At 44.6% G+C, this 14440-nt stretch overlaps 1 protein-coding gene across 1 annotated transcript in view; it reads left to right on the forward strand.

The window, feature by feature from the left end:
• LOC128306496 (netrin-B-like) overlaps window positions 1–14176 on the forward strand; it is a 58150-nt gene extending 43974 nt beyond the window's left edge. Inside the window, exons 3-8 of the mRNA XM_053044028.1 lie at window positions 8259–8447; window positions 11013–11162; window positions 11645–11740; window positions 12814–12879; window positions 13001–13202; window positions 13274–14176. Coding sequence (XP_052899988.1) covers window positions 8259–8447; window positions 11013–11162; window positions 11645–11740; window positions 12814–12879; window positions 13001–13202; window positions 13274–13415 — 845 coding nt within the window. The 3' untranslated portion in view covers window positions 13416–14176. The remainder of the gene's footprint in view (window positions 1–8258; window positions 8448–11012; window positions 11163–11644; window positions 11741–12813; window positions 12880–13000; window positions 13203–13273) is intronic.
• Window positions 14177–14440: the final 264 nt, after the last annotated feature.

Raw genomic sequence — 14440 nt, forward strand, 5'->3', positions numbered from 1 at the left:
TCTCCCCGGTTCTCGCAAACCCGCCTCGCCCCATCGTACGATAAATCGATATTAATTGCTCGGATCGTCATAAACACGGACCCACTCACATAAATTCCAATTTGTCCCACAAAACCGGACCGACCCCTGCGAGACAAGGGCAAAAGGGGGATCGTTTAACCGTACCGTCCGGCAAGAATAGGAAGAGGATGAGTCGCCGGGTCGCTCGACCTCGCCTCAAATTCCTGCCCGGCGAAGGATTGGAATTCAAATAAATTTTCCATTAAAACCATTTGATGCTTTTCCGATGATGGATCCAGCATGATATGAAAGGTCAAGACTGTGGATGTGTTGGTTGTTGTTTTTTTTGCGTGAGCTGGGTGAATATGGGAAGATGTGATATGCTTAACGGGGGATTCCGACAGTTGGCGATCGATCAATCGCAATCCCGATACGTATTGGTGTTTTTCCTGATGCGACACAGCCTGGTGTTGTTGGGAAATTTGAAACCTTTCACTGTGCAAAACAGTCTTGCCCCGATGAACGTTAACGATTGAGCGCAACGTATGGGAATGAAGCGTCAGACAGCGAAGAAAACAACTGTCGCCAAGAGAAGCTTGATGAATCGAAAGGCTTTTCCGACATTGCGTCGAACATGCCGGCATGCTGGTTGGTACTGAGCATGGTACCTGTTTGGTACCGCACGAAACACTCGGATTGATCATAGGCACGTCACATCCGAAACGTTTCACAAGCCACATTCCAGATCTCTCACTGTTGGGAGAATCGATAGCGATATTGCCTTACCCGTTCGAAATGGGTTTCTTGTGCAAGTAAAGCATTAGCCGTGTGCAGTATGCAACCAGGCCTCAATCGTACTATAGCGAAAAAAACCCCGCTGTGTAACAGAGAACGACAGGAAGCGCAAGGCGATGGTTATTATTCGCTTCACTTTTTAAGCGCCAAGCTCATAATCGTACCACTTTGTTCCTTCGGTCGGAAAAGGGGGCCACAAATCTTTCGGACCAGCGCCGAGCAACACGACAAGCAGAAGAAGAAAAAAAAAGAACACACCTAATAATAAGGTGAGAGACTCGAAACGTACATTCCGCCGGTTGAATATCGGTTCGCGTCGAACCTGGGCCGAGCCCCGTGCGTGAGGTGAGAATTATTTTAATTGGCGTGTCATTAATGCTAATGACGATCGTCGTAACCATACTGTACACGCTCGAGCGCACTGTCAGCGTGGAGATACAGGTGGTCGTGCTGGTAGGCGACAGAGAGTATACACCTGGGCGCAGCGCTTATATCGTGGTTCAAATCTAGAAGCAGACCTGTTGCGGGAGAGAAGAAGAAAGTGCAAAAACCGCGCGAGACCCGGGGGAGATATTTGCAGCTCGAATTGCTCTCGATTGCGCTCCGATTTTTGGGATTTTAGTATGGTGGCACACACTCTCTTTATGTAAGAAGGGGATGGAGCGAGAAGCCGTGCATGAAGCGGGGGCGATGAAAGATGTAAAATATAGGGTTCGGTAATGAGTGACATTAGGCCCTGGTAATGAACGCCACTAATTTAGACACTGAACTTTTCTGATAGGAGTGAGGAGGCGAGGAGGCGCGATGTTCGAAACCGATGCGTTCACGTTAATTGTTCAAAAGCGATATACGCGCGGTTGTTTAAAGCGCCAATTCTTTTAAACCCGTGGATCGAGGGAGGGACATATAATTGAGGCACAAGATGAGAAAAACTGTCATTACTTCATCTGTGCCTCATTCGAAGTCGTCAACTCTGGATTGCTAAATGATAAAAAAATGCTTTTTTCACAAAATGTATTTGAACATTTACATAGCTCTAGACGATATTAGTGATCAGCCGTTTCAGTGTTCCTATAAGTGAAGTGATAATAGCATCTGTCTAGGGGTTCGAATTGTTAAATCTGAATCCTAATCCGTCATAATATTGCGTGGAATAGGAAGATGGGAGGGGGATGGGGTGACGAGGGGAGGGAATTGAAGTAAAATATATATTATTATATATGAATATGGCAAAATAGGAAATAAAACCCTAAAGATTTTCTCTGTCAATGCTATATAAAACATCGGCAAATATAAAACATCGTAAAAAATGTAAAAATCGGATGATTCGATCGTATGCCACTATACAAGAATGACGTCAGTGAGAAGATGCTCTTGCTTGGTACTAACGAATAAACACAACAACACCAATGCCTTTCCCAACCAGCCAATATCGATCTCTCTTTTTGTCATAGCGCAAAAGCACGATCGAATCCTTTTAGAAACCCTCATTTGAGATTCGATCCGATGGAATCCTTCAAGGGATCCGATCTTCCGAATACCAATCTTCCCAACACTAGTTCCTATTGCCCGTGACACATTCAAACAGAAGCGCTTAAGCTGAGGTGAATAATCACGCTAGTGTGTTGACTTGCGATCAGGTTACCGCTTTATCTTCTGCCAAGACCCTGTGACAGGACAGTATATTCACGAGTTATCACAACCGGCTCCATAGAGCGATTCAAATCATGTCTGTGAGTGTCGATATGTGTCAAACATGCGCGGGGTGTAGTAGATAAGCCGGCCGAAATTCGAGCACACGGCGTAAGGTCGGTGTCTTGCGCAAGATAAACGACAAACGGCACCAGCACGCGCTTAGCTTTCCTCTTCAGAAAAAAAACAACAGATATCAGGGATATGGTTTTGTTCATTATATTTATGCTGTTTGCATAATTTACATAAACACACACCCGGTGAACAGGGTGGAGCGTTCGAAGCACTGGGTGCGGTAGGTGTACAAGGGCGAGTATCGTAGCTGATAGCAATTTATGATAGAAAGAGCAGTACCATTTGTACCAGCTTGCAGAAGCAGGCGGAGAGGACGATCAGTTTTGAGAACCGTAGCGGTCACCTCGCGTTTGACAGGTACACATCGTCTTGGTGGTTGGTTTTCTGACGATTCGACCACAGCAACCGGTTAGCGTTGATAGGGAAGCCGACCCAAGCGCTTCGTTTTTGCTCTGTTCTCTTATTTGTGCTAATTCTATCAATTTCCTAAAGCAATCTGATATGTGACAACAAAGCTAGGTGACTGTGAAAAAAGTAAATAAAATCAAATAAACATGAGCTCTTTCCCAAAATCAAGCGATTTTGGGGCTGGGCGACTCTACCTCCTCTCCGGCTACAGTTGGCCGAGGTGTCCCGGACAATCACAGCAGGAAGGGAATTCGATTATCGGTTCGATATTGAGGGTTTCCCTTTTCACAATCACTCCATTCTTTGCGTTTCCAACCTTTCGCACTTTCAAGTCTATAATTACCACTGCTGCAGGACTGTTTGCTAATCGAACTTTATAATATAATCAACTTTATCTCTTGATTGTCGCTACTGTCGCAGCTCATTTCAGTAGAATGTGATACGATTGCCTAGCAATGTATGTGAGTTCGTCCGGAGGTTCGACAGACCAGAGAACCTGCCTATCCTAACGTATCTTATGCGGCCATTCGCTGTGAACCTAATGCATGGTAAGCTTTACGTATTGCTTCTTGGGCACGCTAGATGACCTGGGAATATTTGAGCCGGAAATCAAAGCTACAACCAAAAGTACTTCTTTATTTTCGGCACAACAACCTCAAGAGGTCTAGAGACCTGCCATTTCTGGCTTACTGTGGCTATCATAGTTGTATAGTCGGTCCTGCGTACGGGGGATTGGTCCGGATGGGATTTTGATCCGGTCCGTCTGTGTGAAGACCGACGACGCTATCATTATGCCACCGGGCCATCCCAAGCCAACAACCAAACAACGGTGTGCAAAATCTGTCGACTTCGGGGAAATGCTCGCAGCCATTTCTGTGGGCTTCCGGCTTACCCGCTAGAAATGTTAACGACTCTGCAATGTCTAAGAGTCGTACATAATACACACACACTGACCAGAGCTTTCTGCGAATAAAACCGGGACTAAACAAATCCATCACCAAACTTTATAGCCACTGCTCACATAAATTGATTGGAGACACCGAAGTGGGTTGTTGCCCTTTTTTATGTTTCGTTTCTTTTATTGGACCAGTAGTTTTCTCTTCTTTTTCGGTCTCCCGTGTCAAGCAGCAGGTTGCGTTTAAATTTCAATTAATTCCGTTTGCCACTTTCTGTTGTTGTTTTTTTTTCTTTCGGAGCTGTTCTCTACTCCGTAGGTCAGAGGCGTTAGTAGGCACTAATTAATTGATTTATTGTACCTTTCTTTGTTCCCTTGTTGACTGTTTCGGGCACATAAAAATGGAAACGTTGTGCCGGACGGTCCCGAAAGGAAGGAAGAAAAAGGGAACGAAAGTTCGGTTTTATTTCCCATGTTCACTACACTTATACGGCACGTTGTGGTGTAAGAAGAGGAGACGTATAAGGAAATTCACCTAAATACTTTCTAGATGGCGCTTATTTATTGATCGTTTGGGAACAAATAATAGGCATTGGAGCGGACGAAATAAAGCTGATGTGAAATATTAATCGTAAACTAAACTCAAGATGAACCCATCGTGCGGTCACACATTCATTCAGATTATACCATTTTGCACACCTGCGAATGGCATGATGCATCACACTGACCCGAATTGCACTGTGCGGGGACAGAAGCAACATGTGTTCAGTGTGTTGATTTAGTGCCATATATGGGTTTGGCAATTGATGGAAATGGAAGACCCGATTTGGTAGGGAGCCGGTAGCTGCTGTAAATGGATATGGCATGAACCAGTGACTTAACCGCAATAGTATCACCCTGTGAATAACTCTGAAATTAGAGAGCGCACTACCATTGTTGCTGTACACATTTTAATCGCGGAATATTGTCACTTCAATCGTATTTCCAAAGGAGGTTTCCTGCTTACGCTACTTTATGATTTAATGCGCTGTACGGGTAGGAAGGATATCCTTCTTATCCGTATCCGAGTGGTTACCATATGGATCTTACATTTGTAGTAGAGATGAGAATAATCACTCTTTTCAATGATTTGAATCGGAGTCAAAGAGTGGGTTTAAAGATTTGAAACCTTTACCCACACATTTGAGATTCATTAAAAAGTTTTACACTGCATTCATGTTTTTACCACTCTTTTTCGTGTATACTCACTCTCACTCTCTGCGTCGACTAGAATCTCACTCAGAAGTGAATAAAACTGTTTTATCACTCTTTAGATTATAATTACCCTGTGAGAGTGAGTAAAACTGTTTTATCGCTACTGTTGGATTGGAATAATGCTTTAGTTGTGATGAATTATTCTTTATAATTTTTTATCATATAATTTGTTTTAATATCAACATATTTTTTGTACATTTATTTTTCCGCTGGCTTTGCCAATAACATCCATCAAAATTGTTTATTGCAAACCACAGTAAACCTATAATTTCATTTTATTCATCTCAAATCCAAAGAGAGTGACAAAACACGTTTACTCACTCTTCTTCAGTGTTTACAATCTCAAAAGAGTGAATTGTGAGTTTCTAGTCGGCACAAAGAGAGTGAGAGTGAGTATACACGCAAAAGAGTGGTTAAAAGGAATCATAAACACTCTTCGTGCTGATTTATACTCATTCACTCTTTCGAAGGTTTCAACTCACTCACTCACTCGTACTCAGCGCGCACATCTCTAATTTGTAGTGCATTAATATTCACATTTCTTATCATTTTACGGTGAGTTTGGAAGGAGTTGAGGATGGTGGAGAGAAATATCACTAGACGGCAGGGGTATCTGAGACTTTATGACGCTGGTTTTCGAGGAGTCATAAAGTTTCTTTTGTTAGTTGCCATGGACATTCCTAGATTGAATTGTATAGCTACGATTACGAAGGCAAAGCACTCAACGCTACAACGTTTTTCCGAAGGAATTATGGTCCCTTACTGGTTATCTTTGTTCCGCCATCTTGTTCAGACGCAGTGGACGTGCTGGTTGACCTTTTGCCTTACAAAAAGGCTCTGCGTATGATGATTGTCCGCACAATGCGGCGTCGAGAACTTGGCGCAGAGTGATGGAACAACTGACGCGGAAACACGACATCTCCTTCGGCAGTGACACAATTCCCGCAAAACAGCACTAACCTTCGCTATCTGCCCTTTTCCTTATCCTTAGCAAACACGCATGTTTGCGTAACTGAGAGGAAAAAAAAGTTGATCATGTTTTACACACATACAGAGTACGGAACGGTGAAGACGAATTGTCATGCAAGTACCCGAGCCGATTGGTACCGACCCAGCAGGACAGGTTGCGTAGCATGCATGCGGCCAATCGATCGATCGATCAACGCCAATACGTCACTCACCGGGGTCTGGTTTTCGACGATGGTACGCTGGGAGACGACCACCAAACGTAAACGTTCGTGGCAAATGATTATTGATATTAATTTGACTGCCTTTTCTGGGCATTGCGCACCTGCCGCACACACCGTTCCACAGGAATGTGTCCGGATCGTACAGAATGGAATAGCTATACGGTAGATATCTGGCAGTGAAGAAAAGCAGAAATGGCTCTTTCTGCTGCCACCTTCCCAGGATGTACGACGACGTGTCGACATTCGCAATTACTTCTGGGTACCTGGGGTAGGTGGTAGGAGGAGTGGTAAACCAGTGAAACCAGTGTGCCGATGGGACGACCTTCTTTGGGGTTCTGTTTTTGTTGCTCGCCGCTATCGACAAGAAGGGTCTTCGTTTTGGGGAGGGTAACTTACGGTGTGTAGGTCACGTTTGCGAGGAACCAAGCCTTTCCCGGGTTAGATATTAAAGCAGAGTTCGTAACTGTACCGTACCGAGTCTAATAGGGAGCTCCGTGTCACTTGTCCTACAAGCCAACCGTAGGTCTTGTTTCTATTGTGACAACTACTCCAGTACCACTGCTAAATGCCTCAAAATGAAATCCGTCTCAAGAAAGCTAGGTGTGGAAGGCAACAACTTCTGCCCTCGGTCTATCTCGCTTTCGCTTCCAGAGTCGTCAGTAGTTCTATATAGCGAGAGACTATATAGCGCACGCCATACTATATGGGTTTTGCTGGGTTGAGCAAATTTGTTGACAATCAATGCGGAGCACAGAAATCGTGTCCCGGTGTACTATGACAATTTTTATGGATATCTCTGTGTGAGCTCCGTAACCTTCAAACGGACAGACAGCGCATGAAGTCGGGGGGTCCGCAGAAGCGAAACCGTCACGAACAGCAGCAGTTTGTCCCGGACATCGAACATGATCGCAACAAACATGACTGTTGGTCTGGTTTGATTATTGTTCCATTGTGATCCAGAGTCCGAAAGCTGAATCGGATGAACAGCGTTTTTGGGGGCCGCAGAGGGTTGAAATAATTTTCGGTAAACGGTATTGCCTATCCCGCCATCCGGGAGCACAGTTTGGTGTGCTGTGCTGCGCATCCATCCATACTGAGCATGCTGCCCGCGAGTCCCCGAGGCAATTCGCAAGATGCGGCGATTGGGACTTACCTTTTACGCGAGTTTGCGGAACTGTGGACGGATTCCACGACACGGGGATCTCCGCCCGGCATTGCAGCTCGTGTCGCTATCACACGGTTCGTATCTTGCCGTTTATCATGCCGTTTCGGGCGCATTGCCTTGTTGGTGGACGACATGGCATCACGCAGGAGCAGGTTTCCATATTCGTCCACACGTCGTCGTTCGCTCGATTGATCGCCCCGAACATCGTAGCGCAGGGCTGTGCATTGCATAGGGGAGAAGATCCCCACCGCTCGGGGATCTTGCTCACGGGAAGATGCACTTTCTCATTGAAGCGACAAATTGCTGATGTCTTCCTTTTCCTTCACGTTGCACCTCGTTACCTCGCTTGCGGCTCAGCACAGCGTCCTTCCGGATTGGCGGACTATCGGCGTAATCGCCTTAAAAGGGTGCTGCCTGCATGCGTCCATGTCGGCGCCCTTCGGCAATGTGCTCCGGCACACTCCCCTGGGGAGCAATGAATTATCAATTACGTCCTTTCTTTCTGCTCAACCACGGAACCGCGGGTGTCGAAATGGGGGCCTGTCCTTTTGATTTTTAAAATATGCGACCCAATTTACAGGCAATTTGAAACGCAAGCGTGTGTGTGTGTGTGGCGAAGGAACGGAATGTTGGAAGACGCGCGAAACCAATCCGTTCTTTCCCTTATTGCTGCTTCCCCAAACAACACTCTGGGGAATGTCGTTCCCAAATAGAATCTCCGGTACATAGATGCGGTGCTTAACGTTTTCCATTTTTTTTCTGCTTCGCCCCATTCTACCCCCAGCCTGTCAGTGTAACGGCCATGCCAGGAAGTGCCGATTCAATCTCGAGCTGTACAAGATGTCGGGACGTGTTTCGGGTGGTGTGTGCACGGACTGCCGGCATGATACAGCCGGGCGCCACTGCCATTACTGCCGCGAGGGCTTCTACAAGGATCCATCCAAACCGCTCACCCACAAGAAAACCTGCAAGCGTAAGTATACCAGTACTACCACTTACTGATGCACATATACTATTATTCACAGATTTTTAATGACAGTAAGAGACTGGAGATGTATTTGGTAGTGTGGCCTTTATTTTTTTGAGTACCTCTTTGATCAACCATACGCTAGGCTTTAAATTCGTCATCTAAAATCGTCCATTGATCAAGAGTCTTAAAACACCCACGATATAGCTGAGCCGAGCAGCGGGTGATTATCGCCCATTGTCATCGCCACAGAAAACCTTTGCTTTCGTATCGATCTATACCAGAGCTTCACAATGCTTTCATAAAACCCCGATTCGAACATAATTTACTAAAAAATCTAACAATATATCTATTAAAAATATATAAATATGTATATAATTATGTTATTTATTACAACATTTGTAACTAAACTAACCTAACCTAACTAACCTAACTTTAATAAATGTCTCTATATAACGCCGAGAGTGTGTCGCCTGACGCATCCGTTGTTAGTTTCAGCTGTCACTATGACGCTCCTGATCGTTACAGGTCATACCAGTAGTAACGCTGTAGTAACGCTACCACTAGTAACGCTAGAACCTAATACATCCTCAGGGATAATCATGAACTTGCTACAGCGTGACGGTTTTAACGAGATTAGAGCCACGACCTTCGGTATATTAGACCTTATGCAAAGTAACGAGAGCATGGTACCACTCTCATGCCATTCTCGGTTGTTGTTATATAATAGTAACAAAGATGCACTCTCCGCCAGGACTTGCCCAACCACTAGATTAGATTTATCCGATTTATTCAATAAATAATTGAATCAAACCAACATTTGCCGGTCAGCTTGTTGGAGCAGCATGTGGTAACTGTTTATCTTGAGTGACTTGTAGCACTTTTCGGCTTTTGCAAACGATGCCGCTTTGATGTTTTAGGGGATTGCGTTGCGTTGCTTAATTTTGATCCGCCAGCAAACACGGTTGTGCACGGTTAACAGATGTGGCACCCTATGGTGTGTTTGTCCTTCAACACCTGAGCGATTGAACGTCCGCTCTTGTGTGGTAGTAACATGTAACTTCAGTAGCCGCTCGATTTTCGACGAGATTTTTTGTTTTTTTTTTTGTTGAAGAGGCTCCTTTGCTGCCCACTCACGTGTGTGCTCATGGTTTGACGCACCGTGCGTGTGTTGAGTGAAGTGAGATAAATGTACGCCTGTGTGTGTTTGTACTGTTTGAAATGGTTTGCGTGTGACAAAACTGCGTCACACAAAATAACAAAATCGCGTCGGTTTTGGAGCCATTCACCTTTTGCCAGCGTAAAGGAAGTGCCAGACCCCGCGGGCGATGTCGGCTGTTGAGCTGCTGTATGACTGGTTTTGAGCCGCACTCCGGAGGGTGCGTGATGAACGGATGGTTTGTTTTAATTAAGGTAAATAATAGAGACATTCAGCAGTGCACTGAAAGTGAATTGCGGTGTGTATGTGGGCGACACGCGACACGCGACAAGATTTATGCTGGAGCGAATCAAATTGCTACTTTGCTGTCTGACTGGATGTTGGTACTTCATGCATACAAGCTATTGGTGTGAAGTTGTCTAGCGTGAGGGAAGATGTAGACGAACAAAACAAATGATATCTAGGTGTATCGAGGCTATCTGCATGTTGTTCTTTATCGAAGTTCCTGATTTTCTGAGGTATCTCCCATTCTACGTCGAGATTTTTCAGCATTCCGAAGTTCTGACCATCTGCAATCTGTCTAGTCATGGTGCAAATGCAACTAACTGTGGCGATAGTACCTCCGACGACTGGTTTGATTAAAGATCATTGTCAAGGGCAACAAGAACAAGAACCGCTTGAGCGGACTGCCGATACGGACAGACCGAGTTGCGGACCGCGAGTGGTTCTGGATGCAGACAGACATAACTAATTAGCTTACTGTTCCGTCTTCATCGGTCGTGAAACAGCGGAAACGATATGCTCGATTTGCAGGAGTCAATCATCATTAGCGCTCGTTTCCCGGTGCTCCAGACATGCGCCAGTAGCGGCATCTACTGGAGCGGATTCCTCCCAGGGGGTACAGTGTGCTCCACCGGTTCAAATCAATTTACTAACGGTACAGCGGAATGCTTCGCGAAATACAGTGGAAGTCCCCGGCGGGTTTCTAAAAGAAATCGTTTAGTAGTAGAGTACGCCGCGCGTTCCAGCGTAACGCGTAACCTTCAGGGTTGGGGATGCTGATACAGGCAGAAGATAACAACAAATCCCGTGGCCTTGCTTCACCGGTACCTGTGGGGGGCAGTACCAACAATCGATAGATCTCACTCTGTCTTTTGCTGTGTACAGCCCTTCCCGATGTACCACCAACCTAACCTCACTAAATTTACAATCCCCTTCCTCAAGCACTCCGGCTCACAACACACGGTTCACAGGCTCCATAAATCATTCCACTACACTATTACTCTAGTTTCGTTTGATTTATTTTTCCTTGTTTCGACGTTCTCTCATTTCCTTTCCCTTTTTTTCTCTCCCTCTCTCTCTCTGTGTCTGTTTCATGCGCCAAACAAACCCCGCAAACTTCATCCGGACAGCATGCGACTGCCATCCGATTGGGTCGTCTGGTAAGAGCTGCAACCACACGACGGGCCAGTGCACCTGTAAGGAAGGCGTAACGGGACTGAACTGCAACCGATGCACCCGCGGCTACCAGCAGAGCCGCTCGCATATCGCACCGTGCATAAGTACGTAAGCCAACCGGTGGCGGAGGGCCGAGAGGGTAACAAAAGCAAACATACGGGCGCACGAACGGGAACGAACGGGCATCCAAACGTGTACAAGACACCGTGCAGCGCAGTGCCTTCCACCTTTTTGGGACACCGTGCTCCAGCTGCACCAGGGACGGGGACTGTACACTCGAATGAGACAGTTAATTAAAATGAACCAGTGTTGCTTTATGTAGCTGTGTGAGTGAGTTTGAATATGAAAATGACTGTTTCCATTCGGTGTTCTCAGTTTCAGCTCCAGTGCACTTATATAAGGTTGTCCCTTATCGGTGTCTCCCATGAGGTTGGAAGGCAATACTTGCATGCAACAAAAAACATTCAAGATGCAAAATTAATTGTTCAAGATAAAAATATAAATAAGTTGTCGGGGGGAGTAGTTTGAACTCTCTTAGCATCTGGTCCGTAACGCTTGTCCCTCTTTTTTTCGCCAACCGTCATAGAAATACCTCGAGTCATTAACATCAACCACCAAGCCCAGAACACTGCACCAGAATCCTACCAGTACGATCCGGATGCAAGCGAAAGCACCAAAGAAAGTAAGTACGGTAACGTATTGTTTATGTTTATTCGATAAGAAATGATGTTTTTGAAGTTCCATAGGGCAAACATTAGACCGTCCGTGAAACGAAAGATATGAAGCAGGAAAAGGTATAACCTTCAAGATAAATGTACAGTACGAAAAAGCAATTGTTTTTGCCAAACCAATGTGCCAATTCTTCACCCCGTGCCAATTATTATCGCATCATTGCCTTTCGTTTTTTTTCTTCATCTTGTTTGTTTGCTGCGGCCAGACTGGCTGTGTTTTTCTCTCTTGCTTTTTTATATTGTTTTGTTAGTAGCGCTCTGGTCGTGTGCCAAAATATTGTTATTTTCGATTCGTTTCACTTATTGGAATTTATTTTCCTGATAATTCATACAATGAAAATAAAGCGGGGTGCAATGGCAAAAAAATTGGCCCCCCAAAAGCAAAAACAAAAACCTTAAACTTTAGCATGCGTTTCATTGGTTTATTGAGGCAAAAAATTTGCATATAAATAAAATGCACTGGAGATTTAAAACAAAAACAATTTCATACGTTTTGAGCTCACCAATAGCATCGAGGGTTGCATTTTTATCGTTTAAATCCCATATTTTGTAAACAAGTTTGCGTTTAAAAATCACATAAATAGATTATAGGTGTGTAGAAAATGAAAATAGAGTAAAATAGATTAAAATAGATTTTTTTCACATTCACATTTTAGAGGTTCATGTTTTATGTTTAAAAGTAATGAAATCAAAGATTGAAAAAAATAATGATGTAAGAGATAAAATATTATAAATTTACTTGGAAAATAATATCCATAATATTTGACTGATTTATTGCTATTGAGATAAAGTAAATGGATCCATCACATTATTGATTTATAATATATATTAATACAATAAAATAAGTAATCAAGGGGGAAATAACTATTTTCCCAACCTGATGGGTGCGCCTGGTTATTCGTACTTGTTAGTAATAATAGATTTAAAAGTAACGCTCAGTATAATATTATTGTGATCCTTCCATGCCCGCAATCAAATCTTTTCCTTTACTTGTTTTTTTTTTTATAATCCTTCTTACTTTCAGATTGTGGCAAATGCAAATTCGACACGAAGCGGCTTAACCTGAACAAATTCTGCAAACGCGATTATGGTAATTGGTTGTTTACATTTCCAATTTGCACTACCAACCTGCCTGGCTCTGTCAACCAATCTGTATCTTTTTACACTTTTTACACCGCTCTCTCTTTCGCTTTCGTTGTATAATAACACAGCCATCATGGCGAAGGTGACGGGCCGTTCGACGCCGGGAGGCAAAAATTCTCCCCGTGACGAGGTACGCTTCAATCTTCAGGTGCAATCGGTGTTCAAATCGAACGGACCGCTGCTAATGGCAAGCCAGCGCAAATCTAGCATTGGGCTGCTGGTACCGTCGAAGAATCTTGACTGCCGCTGTCCCAACATCAAGATCAACAAGTAAGTGAATGGGTGTGAAACGTTACCTTGCCGGAGGTGTTCCACTGTCCGCTTCGCTTTGTCGTCACTAGGTCTTACCTGATCCTCGGCATGGACGCGAAGAGCAATGCGGAAAATCTAATGCTCGGCCCGAAAACGATCATCATCGAGTGGAAGGATGACTGGAATAGGCGGCTGCGCCGATATCAGCAACAGGCGGGCTCATGCTACTAGACCGACCAGCGGCATCCGCTCGAATTATCGACCACGTAAAGTAGCCGAATAAATTCGATTCCGTAATTCGTGCGCGTGATCGCTGGGCAAAAGGAAAGCGAGTTCTAGTGTGTAGATGTCTTTTCTTCGGTGCTGCACTTGGCAGGCCGGGAAAGGATCCGGCTGGTGCAGCGGCAAGATGGCATACCGCCAATAGTATTCTTCATGCCACCCGTTCCTCAAACAAAACCAACCATGCCCCCTCCTCCCTTTTCCCCACCCCCGGAATCCACCGAAAACTCGACGCGCGAACCTGATTTGTTTTTCCTTCTGGAAGCAGGTGGGGCGCGCATGACGTTTCTTGCCTGGCACCACCACCAGTAGTGCGAAGTTGTTTCCACTAAATTATTATTACCCAAATGTAATCTCTATTAATCATTTGTACGCTAGTGTCAGTCTGCTTTATCTGCATATCAGTAAGAGGTGTTTTTTTTAATGTTTATTGAGGTGATCTTGCCATGGTGCGTAGTGTGCACCCGTTAGGCAGATTCGGTCATATCATACAACAGGAGCTGGGCATGTTCTTGTTTCATTTTTAGAAGCTTAATTGTTAAACAAAGAAATGGGTGCGAGAAGAGAAAAAAAACGAGAAGAAACGAAAAGGTAAATCAACCATTTCGTAGGCTCTGTTTTGTTACGCCTCCATTTGCCCTTAATTACCCACTTATTCCCTGATTGTAGCCTGATTTAGCCGTTTCGTTCCGGTGCCATTTGCAGTAGGGAGTGGGGTTGCAGTTTTGCGATATATATATATATAAAAAAAACAACCATACACAAAAATGGAAGCAACCCGCAGGAAGTTAAATAGTAGCGCGTAAGTGTAGGAATCGTGAATAAGGAATATATTTCCGGTACAGTGTTGCGTTTAATGCACTTAGCCACGCAGTACAGTCGTCGTACACGGCAAACATTGACCGTCACTCATCACTTCAGACCAGGGACGAAATTTGTGCGCGTGTTGGTGTGTATGAGTGTACTTATGTGTC

The sequence above is a fragment of the Anopheles moucheti genome, chromosome X, assembly GCF_943734755.1.
Source record: "Anopheles moucheti chromosome X, idAnoMoucSN_F20_07, whole genome shotgun sequence".
NCBI classification, from domain to species: domain Eukaryota; kingdom Metazoa; phylum Arthropoda; class Insecta; order Diptera; family Culicidae; genus Anopheles; species Anopheles moucheti.